Raw genomic sequence first — 25,012 nt, forward strand, 5'->3', positions numbered from 1 at the left:
GTGACGTGCTTCTCCATGTCTACTGCACAACGTTACACCACGAAAACAACACAGCACACCAACTCACCCTCAAACACCGTCTCCACTACATACACACGCAGACCCATCAAAATGCCTTCTTAGCATGCTGAATGAGGAACATGATACAGAACAGCTACACAATTGCTATCCTAATACAACTAATGCCTGCACTACAAACACACCTGCTACAAACCCACACAATGCCGATCACTCTTCTACAAAACAAAGTCTCACTATCACCAAAGGCTATTCTCTAAACTGTCTACTAATAAATGCTCGATCCCTCTCTAAAAAGAAACATCACATCTACGACCTTCTCACAGATGCAAAACCAGACATACTATTCATAACTGAATCATGGTTGGGAGATGATATGGCTCCAGTCCTGCATGATGCCGTTCCTCCATGCTATCAAACGATCACCCAAAATCGTATAGGCAAAAAAGGAGGTGGTCTAGCTGTTGTGTTCAGGCAAACATTACATATCACTAAAGTTGACGACATCTCCATAAAGAGATACTACACCGTCTTTCTCCTGTAACTTCCTGCTCCTTTACAGACCTCCACCTAGCAAGGCGACATTCCCTGACACACTTCTAGACACTGTTTCAAACCTGATAACAGTACACTCCAACCTATGCGTACTGAGTGACCTCAACATTTGGTTTGACAAACCCAATATGACCCATCCAAAAACAATCACTGGCCTAGACGCACTGAACCTGCATCAGATTGTCCACAAACCCACACACATCGCTGGACATATCCTAGATGTCATTTTTGCTAATACTGAACCGGTTACCTTTCAAACTATAACTTCAGTCACATGGTCAGACCACCACTTGCTTACTTTCCAACATAAAACAACACAAAGCGACTCACCTAAAACTACCTTACATCCATCCACCTATCGGCCGTGGAACAAACTCAATTTGGAACACCTAGAAACACAACTAACATCCAGTAAAAATCAGGAAACAATAAATTCTGTTAAAAATCTATATGAGTGGCAACAGGAAGCTTTTGACATCCTGATACCACTCAATACAACAGAACAAAAGAAAAAAGCGCCTTGGAGAAACATAAAATTAAAAGACATAAAACAACAAATTAGAAAGCTGCAATGTACCTGGCTCAAAACAAACGCCAAACAAGACAAACATCATCTACAGAAAATTAACAGATTATACAAGTCAGCTATCAAATAAGCTAAGAAATGGTACTATTCAGACAGAATTCAAAATGCTAAATGTGCAAATAAAGAATTCTCTAAAATACTCAATGAATTTCGCAAACCAAATTGCCTAGAAGGAACTCATCCTGTTACACAACATTTCACAGACAAACTGGCAAATCATTACACGGACAAAGCAGACACATCGGACACGTACTTAAAACAGAAACACAGCATCAGCACTAACCCTTGTACAAAACAACAATCCAAGAATACTCTAACCCAGCATCTCCGTTCCTTCCAACACATCTCACACAATGAATTTATGGACCTGGTCAAAGCAAGCAGGCCTGCCGGCAGCCCTTCTGACCCCTGTCCACCACAGACTTTCAAGACAATCCTTTTAACAACCTCTGCTGCCACTCCAGTAAGAAGAATCATCAACGATTCCTTAACTACCGGAATATTTCCAGAAGAACTCAAAAAGTCACACATACACCCTTTACTGAAAAAAACAAACTTGGACCCACTGAACCCTGACAACTACAGACCCATTACAAATGGACCTTACCTGAGCAAACTGATATAAAGAGCAGCGTTCGCCCAGATGTCACAATTCATTGAAGAGAATGACATGCTTTCAGACTTCCAAACAGGCTTCCGTCTGGGGAGAGGCACTGAATCTGCCCTCCTTGCCATCTGGGATGACCTGAAGAATACAGTAGACTGCAACAGGGTTGCTGCGCTACTCCTCTTGGATCTCTTGGCTGCCTTTGACATGGTTGACCGTGACACTCTGAAACAAAGACTCTATGAAGCCGGCATAGAGGGAACTGCTCTAGACTGGATCGCGTCCTACCTTCGAAACAGAACTAATGTCATCCATTCCCCACCTTTCTCGTCCAAACCGTACTCCACAAAAGCTGGGGTCCCTCAAGGCTTTATCATCTCGCCCATGCTTTTCAACATCTACATGAAGTCATTACCGGTACTGATCAATCAATCACATGCTATAACTATGCAGATGACACGCAAATACTCCTTCAACTGAAATGCCCCAAAGACATTGGAAAATCCCCAATCTTAAGTTGTCTCAGAGCCATGGATCAGTGGATGACTTGGAGCCATCTCATTTTGAATGCTTCCGAAACGGAAATACTCACGTGTGGTGATTGGAAACATTAGGACACGCTTGCCGCCTGGCCTGATGAAGTGGGATCCCCGCCCAAAGTATCGAAGGAAGTAAGAAACCTCGGAATGACCATGGACTCCAAGCTGTCGATGAATGCCCAAGTGGACAAACTAGCAAGATCAAGCTTTGCCACTATAAAAACTCTGCGACAAATTTTCCCTCATTTGGGATTTCCACACAAGGTCCCAGCTACCATCTCCCTTGTTCTGTCCAAACTCGATTACGCCAATAGCCTCTACCACGGATCACCTTTAACAACCATGAAAAGACTACAAAGGATTCAGAACTTGGCTGCCAGACTACTCTTGCATATCAAACAGCGATACCACATCTCACCTGCCTTGAAAGCCCTGCATTGGTTACCGGTTGCCAGAAGATCCACGTTCAAGCTGCTTTGTATAACCCACAAAGCAATACATGGAATGGGACCGCTCTTCATCAGGAATAAAATCACCAAACACATTTATCATAAGAACCTCTGCTCCAGAGTGGCACCTCGCCTCAAAATCCCAAGATACAAGAAAAATACCGTAGGTGGCACATCCTTCTCTGTTCAAGCAGCCAAACTATGGAACTCTTTACCCCAACGTAAGATCCACCGACAACCACCTTATCTTCAGAAAACTACTCAAGAATTGCCTCTTCCCCACATAAGCACCATACGCAAACAGAAATTTACAGCATATCCCTCTGCATATTAGCATTTATTTTCACTATAGATATGTACCTATCTTTGTGTATTGCTTTGTAAAAACATGTAGAATAATAATGTTGTTAAAAAAAAAAATCAGCTTTAGTCTACATGTACTTGCTTCTATTGTGCATCTATGTACCTCCATGTACTTGGATCAGTGTGTCTGTTACTTTTCTCCTGAAAAAGCATATCCAATGCACTACCCTATTTCTCATCCTGTACCTCTATCAATATCTTTAATCTACATATACTTACCTCCTTTATGCATCTATATACTTTCAATGTACTTATGGATCTATATATTTATCACTTTCTTCTAATTTAGCATTTCCAATAAACTACCCTATTTCTCAGCCTATACTTCTCTCAATATATCTTCTAACCCAACTTTCTGACCCATCTCAAACTTCTTTCTACTACCCTTTCCAATGCACTACCCTATCTCTCACCCTATACATCTATCAATATATCCTCTACATCCACTCTCTCATTTATTCAAAACCCCATACCACTACTATGATCCCCAAAATAACCCTTTCTAGACTCTCTCCTACTCTAGCCCTCCTTGCATCATCGGACACCTCTTTTACTATACCGATCCCCCAAAACAAACCTTTATAAAAACTCTTCCCTCTGCCCCTCCAAAACCCCCTTTACTCATCAAAAAGCCTCCTCCTACTGCTATGACCTAAAAACAAAGAAAATAAAAAATCCAAATCCTTCACTTTTCTATCCCTCCACTATCCTTTTCAATCAAAATAACAGACTAACATGTTCACTTCTCAAATTCCATATTCCACTTTATTAATTCACCACTAATTCTTTATGGGTTCCAGAGTAGCGTGCTACTCACCAATAAAGCGCTTCAAAACCCCTTCAGGGGTAGCAAGCGCTATATAAATGCAAACCTCTTTCCCTCTTCTATCCCGCCACCTACCCCTCTCTATCCAAAAAACTGAATAGCAGATCCACCACTCAAATTACTTCATATTTCACTATACTAATTTTCAACACTAGTCCTCTATGGGTTCCAGAATAGCGCTTCAACACCCATCAGGGGTAACAGGTGCTATATGAATGCAAACCTTTCTTCCCCTTCTATCCCTCCGCTATCCTTCTCACTCCAAATAACTGACTAATATCCACCACTCAAATTACTTTCATATTTCACCATACTAATTCACCACTAATCCTTTATGGGTTTCCGGAGTAGCGTGCTTCAACACCCGATCAGGGGTAAAAAGTGCTATATAAATACAAACCTTTTTTTCCCTCTTCTATCCTTCTGCTATCCTTCCGAACCCAAATAACTGACTAACCTATCCACCACTTAAAATAATTTTACTCGCATGTTTCACTATACTAATTCAACACTAATCCTCTATGGGTTCCGGAGTAGCGTGCTACTCGCCGAAAAAGCGCTTTGAAGCCGCGTTAGGGGTAGTAAGCGCTATATAAATGCAATTACAATACAATACAATATAGGCATGTACACTAGTACAGATAACCAAAGACACAGAGGCACACATACCATCGAACACAACTCACATTCTGAAACATATGCACACCTCTACAGCTGACAAGTGAACCTGTCACAAGTGTGGGAGCTGTGTTTGTTTGACTAATAAGTGTTTTCCAGGCTGGGATATTGAAGCCCACACTTATTAGTAAAACAAAACTGCATGACCCAAAATCCATCAAGATCCACAAATCCAAATGTCAGTTACGTAAAATATCAAGCCAAGCTTCAAGTGTGATCCATGACACAGGTCACTTGAAAGGTATGCTGATGCACACATGCATACATGGATAGAGGAATGGTACATGATGATTATATTGTGTCTTTGTGATGGTCCCACAGTTTGATTTGTTATTGTTTTCTGTGCTGCTTTCAAAGAATTCAATCAGTGCCGTGTTGACACATAGCTACAGTTTGTGTTGAAAGGAAGTTAGAGAATACAGTTTAAATGTTGTCTGATTTTCCAGGGCCATACTTCCTGAGTAAAGGTGCGTTTTAATGGTAGCTACTGCTAAGTTTTTTAACACATTTGACTTGACAGCTGGCTATTGGCAAATCAGATTAGCTGAGGAGTCCAAGGCCAAAACAGCATTCTCAACCCCAGGTGGGCATTATCAATTTTTGGTGATGCCCTTTGGTCTGAAGAATGCACCTGCCACCTTCCAAAGGCTGGTGAATCAAGTCCTTACTGGGTTGGATGACTTTTGTGCAGCATATCTTGATGACATTGCTGTCTTTAGCTCCACCTGGGAGGATCACCTGATCCACCTGAAAAAGGTACTTGAGGCTCTGCAAAGGGCAGGCCTCACTATCAAGGCTACTAAGTGCCAGATAGGGCAGAGTAAGGTTGTGTATTTGGGCCACCTTGTAGGTGGAGGCCAAGTTCAACCACTGGAGAGTAAGATACAATCCATCAAGGACTGGTCTCCTCCAACCACCCAGACTCAAGTTCGAGCTTTCTTGGGCTTGACTGGGTACTACAGGAAGTTTGTTAAGAACTATGGGTCCATTGTGACTCCTCTTAATGATCTGACATCCAAGAAGATGCCCAAAAAGGTTCAGTGGACAGTAAGCTGTCAAAAGGCATTTGATGACCTGAAGGAGGCCATGTGCTCTGCACCTATCCTGAAAAGTCCTGACTACTCCAAAGAGTTTATTGTCCAAACAGATGCTTCTGAGTTGGGTGTGGAAGCTGTGCTGTCACAACTTAATGTAGATGGTCAAGACCAACCCATTGCTTTTATTAGCAGAAGGTTGACCCCCAGAGAGAAGAATTGGTCAGCTATTGAGAGGGAGCCCTTTGCTGTTGTGTGGGCCCTGAAGAAGCTGAGGCCATACTTGTTTGGCACTCACTTCAAGATTCAGACCGACCATAAGCCCCTCTTGTGGCTAAATCAGATGAAGGGTGAAAACCCCAAACTGCTTAGGTGGTCCATTTCCCTACAGGGGATGGACTTTACAGTGGAGCACCGGCCAGGTACTGACCATGGGAATGCAGATGGTCTCTCCAGGTACTTCCACTTAGGACAGGAAGACGAGACTGGTCAAGGCTAGTTTAATGTCCCTGCGTTTGGGGGGGGGGGGGTTGTGTAGGAGAGTAGGGTCTGCTATCCCCAAATTTTTGCTTTTTGCTTCACTGGTTTTTGACATATTAAGGCTGTGGGCCTGCTAATCAGACCCCCAGCCTGCTGTTCTCTCTACTAAATTAACACTATGCACTATAGGTGCATAACCAATTGGAATTGGATCACCCTGTGAGCCCCTGTACCAGTGTACACTAGGTACCCAGGGCATTGGTGTATCTAAGGCCTACCAGGGGCTGAAGCATGTATTATGCCACCCCTGGCCGGGCCTAACAATTTGACACAACTGGCTGATCACTCAGCTGGGGTAAGTTGGTGTAATCACCTCTTACTTAGGTGTAGTATACCTATACCTAACCTTAAATGGGACACATATTAACCTATAAGTCACTCCTATGGCAGGCCTTAACAATCCTGAAGGCAGAGTGCTTGGTTTCATGTGAGATGGTGCTCTGGCATGAGCTGAGCCTGTCTGCAGTGATCGGAACCACTTCCTTTTACTGTTTACAGATATCGCCATACCATATACTCTTAAGTGCATTATGAACCTCGCGGTTAAATGCTATCTTTGGTTTGGCTTTATCAAAACATGTCGAGTAAGGTGTCATACGAATTGGAATACTAACCCCTCGCCAATTCTGGTGACGGGGCTAGCATTCCACCCTTCTAGAGGGACACGACATGTACAGTACCTGAAACCCGGGTAAAATCAGACATAGCCTCAGCTCCACAAAATGGAGGCTGCCACCACAGACACAAGTCTGCCCTCCTGCTGCTGGGAGTCCTTCCAGCTTGGGAGACGTGGACAAAGGGTTTCCTGCCAGGGGAGGTGCATGCACCACCCAAGACAGGATTTTGTGTATTGGTCAGGTAGGGCTTCAATAGAATCAGACATGCCTGAGGCTCACAAGGAGCCTCGGTGCATATGCCAGTTCAAACCGGTCCTGGGGCACACCAGCCCCGGACCTGGGGCGAGCTGGACAAAGGATTGGGGGTGTAACCACCCCCCTTCCTGGTCCCACCCATAGGGAGGGACCTAGCAGGTAGTCCGGCCTCTAGAATCCGCTTAAAGGTAGGAGCTGTGTCCTAAGACTTCAGACATCCTGGAATCAACTTAACCACAAGAAGAAGACGGGAACTTCGACGCTCTGCTGCACAGAGGACTGAAGGAAATCTCCCCTATGGTCAGGGAGTGACCATCTTGCTAACGCAAGCACCAACCAGCTATCCAACGTCTGCTTTGCCGCCGCCTCCTGCCGGAGCCCGAGCCCAGAGCCCGACAAGAACTGGACCTCCAGACCTCTCATCGCCCGATCCACAGTCCCTGCAAAGAAGGAACCCGTGGAGGCACCGAGACACGTGGAGCCAGCCATCTTGGACGACCGACGACAAGCTGCAAGCGCAACGACAGAGGCTCCCTCCAAGTTGTGCTTTGGGTCCTGAGAAGCCCAACACCCAAGCAGCATCTGCACCAAAGGTGAGCCCTCCAGCATCTCCACGATCTGCGTGGGGCCCCTCTGCACTTTGCATCTCGACGCGCCTGCCCGGTCCCTGGCCCGTTGGCTAGTGGCCATTTTGGCGACCTATTTGAAAATCAACGACGCTGGTCTGGTTGCTCCAGACTGGCCCTAGCTGCTCTCCAAAAGAACAGCCCCTCTGACCTTGCTGGTCAGAACAATCAGCTTACATCTCTTTCCACGACTCCTGCCTTTGCCAAGGCTTGTTTGCTTCTTTTGAGTCGCCGACACAACCGACAGCGAGAGCCTGCATGGGACAGCTCGTGAACCGACTCCTGGACGTCGTCGACCTTCAGGGACCACGTGGCTGCGGAGACAAGCTACCCCTCAACAACTGTTTGCACCTGACATCGCCTGGTACCTACCTGGTGCCACGCCGGTCACTGGCTAGTGACTGTGAACACTGTCCCCTCTGCTTTCAGGTCTTCTACAACTCCGATCCATCCTTGGATCCAACGCATCTCTTCTGGACCGACCGCCTGCAGCATCTTTGTCATCAGGCTCCATTGAATCGATAGAAGAAACCCGACGTACTTCGAGACCTATGCACCCGCTTCCTGTGGGTGAGGTAAAGCTGGCACTCCGGTGCCCAAGTGTAGAGAATCATCTCTAGTGCCTGTGTTTCAAATCTTAAGATCGTAGTCCACCCGGAAGATCCTTTCTGCAGTAACTTTGTAACTTTTACGCACCCATTGAAAACCTATGGGAGCACGCGTGTGACTTTACTCACTGCACACGCGACCCGTGGACCTCCTGGTCACTAACTGAAGTTAGCTCCTTGTAGGCCCAGCGATTCTAGAGGCCCTAGGCCTTTTCCCTTTCCTGTTCGTGGTACTTATACCACTATTTTAGTATATGGTTTGAGTGGCCACCAGGGCCCATCCATATAAAGTGCAACTTCTGTATATTATAAACGTTGTCTTGTTTAACGATTTGTGCTCCTGTGCTCATAAAGAGTCTAGGGGATACTGTGAGTAATAAATACATATATATTTTGAATATATATCTGTGTGGTGTCCTTTCATTGGTATAAAAGGGGGTTACATATGGTAAAACAGCCTGCTTAACACGCTTTAACGAGTTTAGCCTCAAAGACTGCTTAGCCTACGCTACCACTAGGGCAGCTAGTCCGAAAAGGTTGACTTACAACCACACCATAAGGGTTGCTTGGCATGGTACAAGGTGGTCACTTTAACTAGTGAACATCATATACCAGGCCAACTTCTCACAAGATGACATACTAATTTACATAAAAACAGAGTAAAAACACGTCTATTTTACGGAATGTTTTACAAAAGGTGCAATACACTGGTCTAACATTACAGAAAGACAAATGTAAATTTCTCAGAGAAACAGTTGAATAACTTGAGCATCTCATTGACGAATATGGGGTTTGGCCAAAGCCGTCTTTGATATCTGCAAACTCAAAGTCACCAACACTAACCAACAACGAAGGACTTTCATCATATTTTGGAATGTGTGAATTTCACTCCATATGCCATAAAGATAGAAACTCTTCAGAAATTGATAAAGAAAGATGCAGAGTTAATATGGGATGAAAAATGTGAGCAAAGCATGAATGACATAAATTGAGAACCATCCCTGCAGTCATTCAGTGAGAAATTGCAAAGTATAGTAACTATGGATGCCAGCCAGATTGGGTTGAGGGCAGTGTTCAGCTGGAAACCAGAAAATGGGGAAAAAAAGTATTGCATTTGCATCATGTAAGCTGAGAGGTCCAGAGTCAAAGTACTCAGTGATTACACGTGAGCCACTGGCCTGTGTCTGGGCGGTTACCAAGTTAAAAAATTTCCTTTGGGGGCAAGAAGTTTATCATTCGCACAGAGCATAAGCTGTTGGTCAGCATTTTGGAAGGAAAAGGTTCTAGTAAACCTACCCCAAGAATAACTAAGTTAGCATGTAAGTTGTAAGAGTACCAGATTATGATGGAGCACATTTACGGCAGAGTGACTGTTTCCTCTGACTACCTGTTGCAAGCCCCTTGTGATAGTGAATCAGATTGTGAGGGAGATGAGGATGACGATGATTTGCTGGCTGCATGTTTGTTTGATTGTAAAGAATGCAATGGTGCTGTTACTAGCCATCAGTGGATGGCGGCTGTTAGAAATGCCAATGTATTAGTAGAAACAAAAAAACTACATAAATAAAGAAGGGCCGAAATAAAAAATACTGTAATAAGCGTTAAGACCATATTGGGAAATAAAAGACGACATCACCATTGTTGATGAAGTCATTCTCCATGGTGAGACACTGATTGGGTCCACATCCCTAAGGTGAAAGTTAGTATCCCTCGTACATGAAGGCCACATCGGCATGGCAGGAACAAAATAAAAGCTCAAGGAAAGATATTGGTGGCCATTCATGGATCGTAATGTTGAGATGTTTGTCAGTCATTGTTCAGCCTGTGCCAAGGTGGATAACACCATGACCACACACCGATGCCCCATGTCATCTGCTGAGGTGCCTTAAGGCCCCTTGATAAAGGTCAGAATCAACTTTATTGGACCGATAAATGCTTTGCTCCCAGAAATGTGTTATGCCATTGTTATAGTAGACAACTTCACTAAGTGGATTGAGGTTAATTTTGAGTCACAACCCACCACCTCCGAGTTGGTAAAATTCCAGAAGGAATTGTTTTGTAGGGAGGGCTTCTCTCATCAGTTAATCTCTGATAATTGAGTGGAATTTGTGTCCCAAGAACTAGTTACGTTCTTGAAAATAAATGGCATTGAACATATACGGTCATCTTTGTATCACCCCCAAAGCAATAGGCAGGTAAAATCGGCCAATCGCCTAATCAAGGAAACCATTCAGATGGCATTAATGTGTCATATTCCCATACAGGTGGCCCTTAGAATCAATCTCTGGTCATATTGCTCCACACAACACAACACAACAGGCAGAACTTCCATCGAGTTGCTCAGAGGTAGATTAGCCATCACACAGTTGCAACCATACTAGTCTTTAGCATGGAAGAAGTAGAAAAAGGAGAACATGAAGGAAAAGGAGACCAAACTGAGAAGCTTGGTAGACAAACACCAAAATCACATGTGCAGCAACTACAATGCTAGCAATGTAGACAAGGAGATGTCTTTGAGTGCTGGTGATATGGTGAGAGTGAAATATCCTATAAAAGGAGCTAATATGAGCACGTACAGTGAACCCAGACGTGTGATTAAGACCAAAGGCACTGCTGTTTTATTAGATAATGGCCAGTGGTGGAATGGATCAAATGTCGGTGCCATTATTATTCAAGAACCAGTGGGCAGCCATGAAGCTGTTCATGGTAGTGTATCTGAGTTTATCAAAAATGCCAACGACAGGGAGCAAAGCAGAACAAGCAATGCTAATGGCACATGTGGAAATTCTTCCAATGTTTCTTATTCTACAATTGCAGCCAACCCTAGTGGTACTGTCATGACTGAAAGAACAATTGTACCACCTGTCAGATTCAAAGATTACGTATTGAACTAGTTGTTGATAAAAGGGAAAGATGTAATGTCATGCTAAACATATTTCACTGTGTTATAATATTTGATAGAGTCACTTAACCCTTGCATCGCTCCTTTCATCCACCCTTGTGTGTGTGTGTGTGTGTGTGCGCGTGTGGCGAGCGCCACGCCCTGCTTTAGAATGTTGAGGGAAGCAGGCGAAAGTTTGGCTGATAAATGACATTCTGTGAAGACCATTATGTGAATAATTTACTTCACCTCCTTGTTACTACAAAAGCCATGACAGAATTTCCTCACAAGATTTACATACAATCTACTTTAGACTCAACCTCTCATCCTCACCACAAATTGTGCTGTGGGTCCTTCATGAGACATTGTAAGTAGCAAGAGGCAGCTTCCATATGATGTCTTCAGTCAGTCATGGCATTTTAGGCATCAGTATTTTGAAAGGTTGGGCACATAAATGCCATCATGTGCTGGTAAAATCGAAACTATATATCCCAGAATCCAACACGTTGGCTAAAAGTTCAGAACAGGCTAAAAACTTAAACGCTCAACATGTGCCCATTTGACAGCTGTGTTGGATACCATTTTGCGTGCCTCTCTGTTAGATGATGATGCTACACAGGTAGGTAACTTAATACACTATACATAGGTTTGGTGTGTAGCATGAATGGATATGCTTTGTTCATATAAACCAATAAAATGGTGGTGTAAAAAAATAATGACTGTCTGGCAGTGCTCCTTGAATCATACTATGACGATAAAACCTATCTGGTACGACTAATACAATACTTAAATGTTTCCAGGTCCTACAGGTTTCTACAAACTGAAGCAAATGGAACAATTATCACCAGTATTTGAAACTCATTCACTTTGAGACAGGGAAGCACCATTCAATCTCTGTGTATCTCTGTTTAGAATTCAATGTAAACACCATCCAATCAGGATGTAAGAGTGTTAGAAGGAAGGGGGGTGGGCTCTATAACCTAGCTGCCAAATAGCCCCATGTCTTGAAGGATGAACACCTTCTGTCTCCAAGAGCACTTCTAGTGTTACTTCTCCCATTGCCAGTTAAAGAAGGGACTTGAAGTCTCCCCTGGCTTTGACTAAATGGGGCAACTATGCTGTGACTTTTCGTAGATGCCTGGGGTTTCATCTTCAGGTGGAGGGCTTCCCTGTGCTGTCTGTGATGGACGTCAGTACATTCCTGCTGTCTCTGTTGGATATTGGGGTGTCTTCCTGTCACTGGTGGGTGACAGAGATTTTCTACTGTTTATGACGCCTGTCATAGATATCCAACCATCTCTTCCTGCAAAGAGGGCGCGTGCTGCTTTTCTGCCTTGCAGCAGGGTCGGTGCAGCTGAACCTCAGTGAAGCATTGAAGGTCTGGCTGGCTCAACTGTAGGCCTGACAATATCGGTCTTAAATTAAAACCTGCACCTGCTCAGGAACTAATGTTTACACTTCTATTCGTGCACACAGTGTAGGAGCCGCTGCCCATCCCTGCATCCCATTTACGCTTCTATTTGTGCACACTGTGTACTAGTTGCGATCCAACTAAGAAACCCTACAGCGCAGGGAATGCACACACGGTGCCAAGGGCTGGCGGTTGGACATGAACTGCTTGGTTCCTTGCATTTGCACTTCATAATTATTAGAGCTGCTTTAAGTCTGTTATTAGAGCTGCTTTAAGTCTGTTATTAGAGCTGCTTTAAGTCTGTTTTAAAACCTTTATATTACCAAAAAATGACTAATTTTAGATATGTATTTTCATAAATGGTTAGCTCTACTTGTGGTTAAGTGTCACTCAAAGTGTCACAGACAATGCATTAAAATATGACACATAAGCATGCTAAAAATATGAGTGTTACACATGAACAGACTGAAAACTCGACGTGTGTGTGTGTGTGCGCGCGTGTGTGTCCTTATATTTCTGTTGGTCTATGTGAATGAGTGGCCGCATGTGTGTGATGTTCCCTGTGCATGGCACTGGCATGTCTGCTCATCTATGTGCGTGTATTGCTGATTTATCCCTGAATGACCTTTCTGCATAGGGCCATTTACCTTGTGAGTGTATCTCTGTTTGTATCCACTATACCGAAGCCCAAATTATCAGTTTTGTCAGTATTGGCATTAGATTGTTAACCTTGGGTGCTTCTTACCAGACTTTCCGCAGTCAGTTCCGGCAGCTCGTGGGCAGTGCAGTATGGGTAATCAAGGATGCAGATACTGTGAAAGACATGGAGCAAAATGCGGTCAAAGCGAAAGCACTTCCAGGTGCCCTGCGGGAGCACAATGCGAAGTTTGCGCTGCCTGCTACTCGGAATCATATATCTGCTAAGCCACCTCCAGGATTTGTGGGGCCCCAGGCAAGAACATTTTGGGGCCACTTGCTAGGAGCATCTTTGCCTTAATTACCGATGTTCAGCTAATTCAAGCCATTGCAATCCCAACCAATATTCAAATATATGTTAAACTTTCAGTAACGTCAGCGATCAAAAAGAGCCAAAAACTCAATCTGTCTGGTGTCTGCCAGCCAAATAGAACTCAAAGAAAGCCTGAGAAGGCATTGATAAAGCCATTTCTTTTTGTGTTATGATGTAGAATGTTTTGTGTTGTAACAGCAATATTTTACTAAGAAGTCAGTGTCTAACCAGCTTATTCATCCCATTGTAGGAAAGACACGATAAGGATAACATTGGAGGATGTTTAGATGACTAGTACATAGTATTAACATAAGGTATATTCACAGTGCTTGAAATTGTTGCTTTGGTCGCCAGTTGGGTTTAATCACAAATAAATTCACCTTTACAACTGGCCTCCTCACTGCAACAGTGAAAATCAAAGCAAAGGTTTTCACTATTCCATCAGGTGAAATCTGGTAATTTTCTCTTTAATTCCCTACCAGTGCCTTAGCCATCCTCTCTTCTTTCTATGTGTAAACTTATTTGGCTAGACAACAGCCTCCGACTTTCTGACTTTGCTAAGAGAATTGGGTAGCGCTAGAGAGAGATATGTCAGAGAGACGAGTTAGAGAGCTAAAGAGGTAGACAAGTACAGAGAAGAGGTAGAAAGAAGCATATAGAGAAGCAAGTTAGAGTGAGAGAGAGCAAAATATGATAAGCGGTATAGAAAAACATCTAACTTAATGAGAGTAGTGATTCAACGAAAAATGTAGAGGGAGACTGTTGAAGGGTAGAAGGAGAGTTGACAGGTGTAAAAGAGCGGTGAGTTTGATACAGATGTATAGAGAGAGGGTGGCTTGGACACTTGTGAAGTGGAGAGATAGGTAGGGATTCAGAGGTGAGATATATTTATAAAAAGAGGAAGAGAGAGGTAAGGGGTAGAGGTTGTGTTAAAATAGAGGAAGTGGAGCAGAGAGAGAGAGAGAGAGAGAGAGAGAGAGAGAGGTGATGAAACAGGGACAGACAGCAGAAGTGGAAATGCAATCTACAGATAAACTGCATCTATAAAGACCTAAAGTGAAAGCCTTCATTTTATTGCGTTTTCAAACAAAAAGTAAGGAATTCCGTCGAGCCTAATCCACAGTGGGGAATATGCAAACACAGGAAGAAGATGATGGTAAAAAACGACTCCTTGGTCAACCTAGCTTATGTCAAGCCATAGATCCCGTTTCTCGCATTGCCGCTACTCTTAAGAAAAACAAAAAACACTTCTTCACTCAGTTATTTGTAGGCTTCTCCACCCTTAGCATAGATGTGGACTTATGTTTCATTACCTCCTCATCAGCCCTCCAAGTCCTTACTAATGAGCATAGCTCCTCCCACCAGAAACTCCAAAGCAACTAAAAACCCATCCCTTCCCTCCAGGCCACACCCATACCCTGAGGTATATAACTCTGTGACCCACACATCCACATCCTGTTTGTTTTTTCTGCGGAATAACTTCCTGTCAACTTCATCATGGGGGGTGCTGGACCTGTGCCTCCTTTCGGGTGAGTGTGAAACGGTCTGCTCGGCGGCCGTTTAATCCCCTCAAGTACCTGTCATTCCATGTACGTTTGAGTCCCTGCTTTAGCGGGACCGTGGTGTGGGGTGGTGACTCCCTGCTGCAGCCTCTCCTCTTCCAGGTTCGTTCCCTGCTCTAGCGGGAACATCTGGGGAGGGAGTGGAGGTGTGTTGGGCGCGGCTGGCTTCTCTGCGCGCCAGAGGCGTGGCGGTTTGGCTCCTCCTCAGAGGTGTGTGTGAGGGGCTCGGTGCTCGTCTTGTTTCGAGCCCGTGTTTCCCTTTTTGTTTTTCTTCCTGCTGTTTCTGCATAATGGTCTGAGCCTCGTGTCACAAGCTCGGGCCGGTGCTTTAGAAAGGCAGGGCACTGTATTCCAAGGCTGCGTGGCCCTGGTTTCACCCCAGGCCTCTTTAACCTGCCACGTGACGCTCCCTGTCCAAGCAGTCTGAAATCCTCAGTTGGGAGAGCGTTTGACTGATGATCTGACAGGTCCCTGGTTCAGATCCTGGGTTTCGGCACAATTTGAACTTCTGCTTTCAAATTTAAAACATCGTGGTTTTTTTTGGAGCAGTGTGTGCCCGATCGTACGAGGGCTGCCTGTGCTTTCAAATGAGCGTTTTTGTTTGTTAATACATGGGGGGGGGTGCCCTGGTGGAGGGTTTGCGGTAATTTGAGTCAGTTTTCTCTGACATGTACTTCCTGCACAATGTGTCTCTGTGGCCTTGTGGTTAAGGTCTCTGACTCTCACTCCAACGGATATGTGTTCAAATCCTGGTGTTTAGGTTGTTGTGGTTTCTGTGCTACGGTTATAATGCATGTTATATGGCCGTGGTTTGCATGGGCTGGTTCCTGTGGCTGGGGCTTCTGGGCTCCTTCATGTTCCTTCCGATTGGGGCCTTTTTGGCCGTTTCTTTGGTGTTTGTGTCCCAGGTGGGCCGGCCTACTGTCCTGTTGGGGTTTGGCGTTCCCTGGTTGGCACTTATGGATCTTGCATTGCTTGGTCTGGGGTGATTTGTTGGGTGCTGGTTTCTCTGTTCTGTTCACATCGTGGAGTCGAGTGGTTTGGGTGTGAGTGGGCCCCGCTGTATGGGGGAGGTGGGGGTTGCTGGGTCTTCCGTTGCTCCTTCCCTAGTGTCATGTGCAAGATGCCTCTGCTGACATGGCTCCGGACATGGTTTCGGATGAGACCTGGTGCTAGGCTTTGCGGTGTTCTGCTACGTGTTCGGGCGGTTTGGGTTCCCTAGGTCCTTGGGGGGGTGGAAAGTCAGTAGATTTTATTCGCCAATCACCCGTTGATGGGACTTGTAGGCCTCCCTCTTCCTAAACTCTGTGAATAATGTGCTAGAGGGGGAGTAGAAGGATGTTGTCAAACATGTTTTCCCCGGTTTCTGGTGGAGGGGTATCCTTTACTGTGGTTCGCTGAGGTTTCCTGGCTGTTGTGATGGTGGATCCCTGCTGGCTGTTGTGGCATCTCGGTGCCTGGTGGTGTCCATGGGTGCTGTTCCTTCTTCTCCTGTGGTCATGCGGGTTGAAAGGGCCTTGAAGCGGGCTTTTGCTGCCTCTGGTCTTGCAGTTCGGTCTGCGACTTGCCCCCGCTTTCGGGTTCAGTCGCTACTGTATGGCTGTCATGGTTTTCTGTGCAGTTCTTGCTGGATGTGGTTCCCTCTCAATCTTTTTCCGTGGTGGGACTGCAGTTGCGTTTCCTGGTGGTTTTGTCCTTCAATTCCCTTGGTACAGCGGCGGCAGGGGCTAGGACCTCTGTTGCTGCTCAGTGGCAGTTGTGACTTTAGCCTTGGAAGACAGTGCTGCTCGAAAGGCTGCCACGATGGAGCTCCCCTTCGCAGGCTCTATACTTTTTGGGAATCCATTGGAGGCCTTGATTGGTATGACGGCTGAGGACAATAATTTGTTGGCTCTGGTCCGATTTCTCGGTATGGGAAGTTTGCGGGTTGTGAGCGGGCTTTGGGCGGCGTTTCATTCGAGTTGGCGGCACAGCCCTTTCGTAGTGTGGAACGGGGCAAGGGGGTCCCTTCCTTCCACATGTCCCGGGGTCGGCGGGGTGCTTCCTCTTCTTCTAGTCCCTCCTTGGTGGGCTGGGCTACTGGATGTGTTCTGTGCTGCCCCTGTTCCCGGTTCTCTGGCAATGTGTCGGGCTCTATTTCACGGTGTTCGGGACTTAGTTTCTGATGGGGCTGTGTTGTGGGTGCCTGTGAGTTTGCAGTGTCTGGACGGGGAGGGGGGGGGGGGGGGGGGGGGTTCCTCGATCCTGTTTCTGGTCCAGAAGCCATTTGGGGGCTACCGTCCTGTCCTGGTTGTGAAGGTTGTACACGTGTGCCTCCCTCATCGTTCCTTCATTATGGTGTCTCTTCGGTAGTTTCTTCCCTTCCTGTCGGTGGGGGGTTTCCTGGCTTCTATGGTTCTCCGGGACGCCTACTTTCATATGCCGGTACACGCGGCTTCAGGGTGGGTCCTACGCTTCGGTGTGGGATTTGTTCATTACTGGTTCTGGGTATTGCCTTTTGGGCTGTCTGTGTCTCCTGGGGTGTTTGCTTAAGTTTTAGAGCCCTTGGTGGTTTTGTTGCGTGCTTGGGGGATCCAGGTGTACCCTTCCTTGAACGGTTTGTTGTTCTTCCTCTTATTTCCTTCCGGCTCAGACTTTTTCACTGGGTGTTTGATGGCTTCTTCGTTGGTTTGGGTGGATTCTAGGCTTGGAGAATTCCATTCTTTGCCCCACTCAGGAACTTCTGTTCGTTGGGGGGTTTTCAGAGCCACTGTGGTTGAGGTGTTCCTGTCGGTGACCTGCGGACTGGCGCTGTTGCGTGAACTGAGGTGGTTGTTGGGGGCTCAGTCTTCCACTGCTCAACGGCGGCTCCATGTTCAGGGGCTGTTGTCGGCTGCTATGATGATTATTCCTTGGGCCCGTTGGCGCTTGTTCCCCCTGGTGTGTCCTGCCCTGGGACTTGGAGATCCGGCATCTCTGGATTGTGAGCTGTTGTTTCCGGGGGGTGTGGCCCCTAGCCAGGAGTTGTCCTGATGGCTGGTGGTTCGGGGCCTCTTGCAGGGCTCGCCCTGTGTCCCGGGAGCGGTTGGTCCTGAGTCTGTCTTGGAAACTGCCTTGGGTCCTCCAGATTGGTGGCCTGTTGGCCTGGCTCGGGGTCCCGGTGGTGGACCTGTTTACGTCTCCGGGGATCGCCTTGGGTGAGGTTTGTTCTCTGGTTCGGTCGGTTGCTGTCTGGAGGGTGGTTGCTCCGTCCTTCTGGTGGGAGGGGGCCTGCTGTGTGTTTTTCCACCGATTACTCTGATTCCGAGGGTCCTGCTGCAGGTCGAACTGGGTCGGGCCTCGTTTGTCCTGGAGGCTCCGGTTTGGTCTGGGAGGCCTTGGTTCCTTCTGTTCTTGTGGTTGGTGGTGGGGCCTTGCTGGAGATAGCTGGTGGTCCCTTGTTGTTTCCCACTATGTGTCGGGGGGTCTACGGCGTTTCCACCCTGAAATCACTTGTTATCTGTTGTTAAGCAGGGTCAGAACTGGTTAGTGTCTTGCTGGGAGACCACCTGGGACTACCATGTGCTGTAGACTTAAGGTGGCTGTGGTATGGCTGTACCTCGTGGCTTTGGGGTGTTCTCCTTCTGGGGCTGAATTTATTCAGAGGTCCGGGTGCCCTTCAACTCTCATGTCCTTTGCCTGATTCTGGATTACAGTTTGACACGGGGTGGATCTGCGTTGCATCCGGTGCGTGTCTTGGATTTCTTGGTGGTTGGCTTCGACTTGGTCTGGCTGGTCCTCCCTTTGAGCTCTGTGGGCGGCTGTGTTGGCCTTTCGGGATTCGGCCTTTGAGCTGGTGGTCCCTTTGGTGACCCGGTGGTTGTGGAGTTGTTTCCTCCTGTGACCGGTCTTTCGTTCATTTGCTCCTTGTTAGGTTCTCCTTGGGTTGGTGGGCCTTGCGGGCGCTCCTTTTGGGCCTCTGCATGTGGTGTCTTTGCAGTTGATGTTCAGGGTGCTTCCTGGTCGCTCTTGCCTCGGCTCGGAGGTTTGGGGAGTTGGGCTCCTTGCTTTGTTCTGTGCCCTTTTTGCTTTTATCCTGATGGGTTGTTCTGTGGGCTGGTCCTTCCTTTGTTCCCGGGATTCTTCCTTATTTCGCTGCTCGGAGGTTCTGATTTGCCTGTTTTCTGCCTGATCCTCTTTTTGCGGTTTTGGCGCGTCTGCTCTGTTTGGCCGTTTTACGGTCTCTGGAGGTGTGCTTCCTTCATGCTGTGCCTTTTCGTAGGGTGGCTTACCTTTTTGGGTCCTTTGGGCTGGCTGGTCGAGGTCTAATGCCTTCTGGGGCTGCTCTCAGTCAGTGGTTGAGTTGGCTGTGGGGCCTGCGTATGGGCTTGCGGTGTCTTGGCGCCTGGGTCGGTTCGTGGTGGATCGGCTCGGGGGTGGCTGCGTCCTGGGCTTGCTTCTGAGGGGTTTCCATGGTCGTGTTCTGTGTGGATGCTGCTTGGTGTTCTCCTCACACTTTTATGTCCCGTGGTCATTGGGTGTTGAGTGGGACTGTGTCTCCTGGGTTTGGGGACGCGGTGTTGCGTTCTGTCCTGGTTGTGAGACTTTCTGCTTGTGCTTAATAAGTCTGTTTTTGCTACTGAGTGAAGCCGATTCTTGCTTTGGTATCTGCTAATTAATAAGGACTGGGACGGGGAGGGCTGATGAGGAGGTAATGACTGGTTACTCAGCGGTAATATTCATTACTCCGAGTCGTATCCCTCCCCGTCCCAGTCCAGGTTCCCATACCTCCCTCCCTGTTCGGCTTCTTGTGCTTGGTGGTACAGGATGTGGATGGGCGGGTCACAGGGTTATATACATCAGGGTATGGGTGTGACCTGGAGGGAAGGGATGGGTTATTAGTTGCTTGGGAGTTTCTGGTGAGAGGAGCTATGCTCATTAGTAAGGACTGGGACGGGGAGGGCTACGACTCGTAGTAATGAATATTACCGGTGAGTAACCGGTCAACCACTTAACACAAGTGCAGTACATGAATGTGGCGAACCATCAGTTGAAGAGCCAGTGGCGTCTCTCTAGAGCACGCAGTTCTGGAGCAGCGGTAAGGAAAAAAGGGGATTGGCCAGTCATCAGTAACAAAGTAACAAGGTATGTGAGCCATCACTGATGTCCCTTGTGACTAAATGTATAGTAAAGTAAGTGTGTGTGTTGTTTACCAATCTTGAACCTGATGCGTAGGGTCACCCTGTCTTTTTCTGCTTCCCCCTTTATGCATCCCCCTCCTGTGCCCTTACTTGCTGTGGCAAGATTCGAGAACTTACCTGTTCTTAGCACAGATGTACGACATGATGTTCTGGTTGAAGAATTTCAGGATGAGGGGGATGCAGTTGGCGAACACCAGGTGCTGTGAAACGTACTCAAACTAAATCAGAAAAAACAGAGACAAATTAGCAACGGAAATTATCTCCAGCAATGTCAAGAGCACAGGTTATCTGTTGGTTCATAACTCCTGCGCCAGCTGTCCCTCAGCAGAGATATGCAGCCTTCAGTCATCTGAAGTGTGTCGCGCTCAATGTCACGCACGAGCATCAACTAAAGAGCATGAATGACCAAGTGGCATGGAAATGGACGAAGGACAAGAACCGCATGCTCATCTCCTGAGCCTCTTCCTTGCTAAATATAATAGTATCATCAGCTTCCTCCTTCCACGAGGAAACAACCATTCTTTCAAATCCTATGACCCGAGAAAATAGAGCTGTAGAATCTCATAAATTCAGGCTTTCGAAATGCAAAATGTATGCAAAGTAATTTTACTTCTTCAGTGCCTTTGCTTGAATGCAAAGGGTAAGCAACGGCTTAGGAAGCATCCAGTGTTCAACAAAAATGCACTTTATAGCAAAGCCGCAATACTTAAACCTGGAAAAGAAAATGCTAATTTTGCACAGAATGGTGAAAATCACGTTTTGAAGATGGGTGGACAATGCGTATGTTGGTGTGAAATCGCTGGGGACTAGTATACATTATTTAAATACAGCCCTATCTAGTAAATACATATGAAGAAGTAAATAATGTTGCTTCAACTTTCATCACAGTGCCAAATGTCTTTTCCTTCTCAAATACAACAATTCTTTCTGAAAGAAGCATACAGCCCATCCGAGATTAAACAAACATGCTGTATTTCCTGATAACCTGCATACTTTCCATCATAGCAGGAGCAGAAGTGCCCGGTGCCTTTATCAGGTTCCTTGAAATCGAAATATCAGGTTTAAGCTCTTACCATCTGCATACTTCTTTCATTGCAATGTTATTTATTTACTTTCAGGTGAAGACTAGCACGCTTCTGTGTAGGTTTCTGACCAGGAGTAATTATACGCAGCCCTATACCAACCTGACCATAAAAGTGGGGTCCTCCGAGCTTCACAGCCTGGGGCTCTCAGGGGTCACGCCCATGGCCTCCTCTCACCTGGTAGACGTGGTTCAGCTTGAGGTGCTTCAGCAGGAGCAGCAGCAGGGCCGAGATGCTCTTGACTATGATCTCTTTGTGGCGGTTGACATCTATCCCCAGCCTCATGCTGTCCAGAACTGTAATTCTGGTGTTTGGACAAAATATCGAGTTAAAAATATCGGGAGACATAAATATCTGAAATTAGCTATCGTGACACATAAATATCATGATGCACAAATATAATTGAGAAGAATATCTTTTTTTAATTATTGTAATATGTTTTAGTTGAGATAGTAATTTTACGTGAAAACATTGTTTATATGAATGTTATTGTTTTTAAAATATAGCTTGTAATTTTAAGTGAATTTTCTATTTTAATTTTTATTAGTAACATAGGGGATTATTATGATGGCAGAAGGCCCGCCAGCCGTGCGGTGGCGGGCTTTCCGCCATCGGACCGCTATTTTCCCCCGCCAAATAAGGATGGTGGGGGGAATCCGACCGCAACCGCGGCGGGTGCAAAGACCGCCTGCCATGGATCCGCCACAGGCAATCGGTCCAATTGCCTGGCGGAGCGGTCAGCATCCGTAAAAGGTGGCGGTGCCTAGCACTCACCGTCTGACAAATTGCAGTGCTGCATCCCTGCCAGCTGGTGTATGGCAGGGGAACCGCCATTCACAGGCTGGTGGGGATTGTATTTGGGGGCCCGTTGCGGGCCGCCCTGTGGTAGTGGGGGTGGGTGCACTGGGGGGTACCCATGGTACCCCCTACATGTCCCTGCACTAAGTGGCAGGCACCGCGTGGTGCCTGCCACGTTGTGCAGGAAAATGCACGGCATGGCCCTTTAACATTGCGGCAGGTGCTGCAGCCAGCAACACCCACCACAATGTTAGAGATACACGATGCGACCGCCACGGTGGCAGTCGCATCGAAATTTCATGTGCAGGACTGCCGTATTACAGGCGGCTGGTCCCAAGCCCCGCAACGATGGCGATCGGACGAAAGTTCAAACGCCATCGTAATGACCCCCATAGTGTTGTCGCGGACTGTTGGGTTTGTAGAGGGATAGGGTGGAGATTTAATTGGGAATTAATTAAGAAATAATTTCTTTGATATTTTATTTAATTGTATGTTTGATATTTAATATGTAAAGTATGTAATACTGATTTCTTTTTGTTATATGTTATTTGTGGGCTGTTTTGTAGGGGTATAGGTTGGGAAGTTAATTAAGTAATAATTGTCAATTAATTAGTAATTGTTAATTACTTATTTATTAGATATTTTATTATGTAAAATATGGAATACTTATTTATTTTACTTATATTTTAGTTGTGGCATGCTAGGTTTGTAGTGGTATAGGGTAGGAAGTTAAGTAAGTAATAATTAATTAATTATTAATGGTAAATTAATCATTTAATTGAATTTTATGTAAACTGTGGAAAATGTATTTTTTTCATTTTATTTTAGTTGTAGGGGTCTATGGTGGGAAGTTAGTTAAGTAATAATTTAAAATTAATTATTAATTGTTAATTATTTAATTTATATTAAATATGCAAGTTGAGGAATAGGTTTTTAGTTATATTTTATGTGTGGGCTACTAGGTTTATGGGGTATCGAGTGGAAAATTTATTAATAATTGAATAACAATTGTTTATTCATTATTGATTAGTGTATTGAATAGTGATTATGTAAATTGATTCATTGTTTTCAGTATTTTTTAATACATTTATATTTTATGTTAATTAATACTTTTTATATGAAGAGTTCAATATTTTTTCTTCATTCATGGGTTACTCAAAAATGTAATGTGTTTAAAGTGAAGTACTTTCCCTACTCTTGCTTAGACTTCAGTAAGAATAGACAAATTAATCTCTTCGTAGTTCAACACTTTACCTACTGTTGCGCTGTTTGTTTTACCCTGTGTGGAGTGAGAACAGTAAAGATCACCATTCCGAAATCCAACTTTTCCCTCCTGTAGGAGTACATTTTACCTCTCCAAAGCCCAACACTTTCCCTACTTTTGCGCTGACTGGAGTGGGAATAGTAAATTTTGCCCTCTGAAATCCAATGCTTTCACTTTTGGTGCCCTGTTTGGAGTGGGAATAATAAATATAACCCCTCCGAAGTCCAACACTTTCCCTACTATTGTTTAGACTTCAGTGGGAATAGTTATATTTCACCCCTCCGAAGTCCAACCCTTTTCTTACTGTTGCTTCGACTGGAGTGGAAATAGTAAATTTAACCCATCCAAAATCCAACGCTGAATCCCACAGTTCACTGACTGGAGTAGGAATAGCAAATCGAACTCCTCAGAGGTCCAGTAATTTTTCTATTAATGCTGTGACTGGAGTAGGAATAGTAAATCGAATCCTCTGAAGTACTACGCATTCCCTACTGTTGCATAACGTAGAGTGGGAATAGTATATTTAATATTTTTAGACTGCAATACTTTTCATAACTTTGGCTAAATTTATTTTAAATCATTAGTTGTTTTATTTTTTATATTTTCCACTATTTGTTTTTTTTCTGAAATTTATTTTAATGTTGATAGTATTTTTAGCAAATGTGTTTTGGGGGATTTTTCAGTTTTTAATATTTTATTTATTGTCTACATTAATTAATAACTTTTTCTTCTTCAATTGTTTATATTTTTATGGTTTTATTGTGTAAGCCTATATATATAGGTGTGTAAATTAATACTAAGACAAGTTATTAGATTTTAGAATCACACTTGCCTTCTAGGAAACACTCACAATGTTCTATTAATAGTGTATATGATTAATTTTATTTGCATGGCAAGCCATTGGTGGCCGCACTTATGTGGTGGATTTTTTTTATTGTGGTATGTGCTTTCAAACAAAATAGAAATCTAATGTTTAGCCATCATACCAGGTTGCCAAGGCCAGGAATACCGGCTTTGTAAATGTGTGTTGGTGTAGTTTTCAGAGACTCCTATGAAAGCCCTCAGCCTGTGTTTATTATATAGTTTTCTCACGTGAAATCAATAGAATCCCTATTGAGCCTAAATCTCTGATGGAAATTTCCTGTCTTTGATCTGCCGCACAGTTCTCACCAATCCTACATTTCTCACATTCAAGTGGGACCATTTCCATGTAAAACCTTTACAAAGTGTTCCAACCTTGGATCAATTTTGAGTAAGTCTTCACTAAATAGTAAAATTATGTTCCGGAGTCCTGAAAGCATCTGCCACCAGATGTCCCTTACATAGGTTACTCATAATTTTAAAAACTGCAGCAGGAGAGGCTGACCCTAAGGGCATTGTTCCGAAGGGTATTATGATTGATGCTATATACCTGGAATCATCATTCAACAATACTTAGAAGTACGCAGAGTACAGATCCAAAGTGGTCAGTACTCTGACATTGGAAAGCATAGCTATATCACTGCATTGGACGGCGCAATGGACTGTGGTCCTTCCATGTCTATT

The 25,012-nt window shown here is 45.1% G+C and overlaps 1 protein-coding gene across 1 annotated transcript in view; it reads right to left on the reverse strand.

Annotated features, from left to right (window-relative positions):
- The window catches only part of STRIP2 (striatin interacting protein 2), a 253,346-nt gene that overhangs the window by 44,205 nt on the left and 184,129 nt on the right, over window positions 1-25,012 (reverse strand). The window contains exons 16-18 of the mRNA XM_085653636.1: window positions 21,583-21,709; window positions 20,441-20,541; window positions 13,339-13,405 (exon numbers count right to left, since the gene is read on the reverse strand). Of these exons, the coding sequence (XP_085509762.1) occupies window positions 13,339-13,405; window positions 20,441-20,541; window positions 21,583-21,709 (295 nt within the window). The remainder of the gene's footprint in view (window positions 1-13,338; window positions 13,406-20,440; window positions 20,542-21,582; window positions 21,710-25,012) is intronic.

This window comes from Triturus cristatus, chromosome 4_1, assembly GCF_964204655.1.
Source record: "Triturus cristatus chromosome 4_1, aTriCri1.1, whole genome shotgun sequence".
NCBI lineage: Eukaryota > Metazoa > Chordata > Amphibia > Caudata > Salamandridae > Triturus > Triturus cristatus.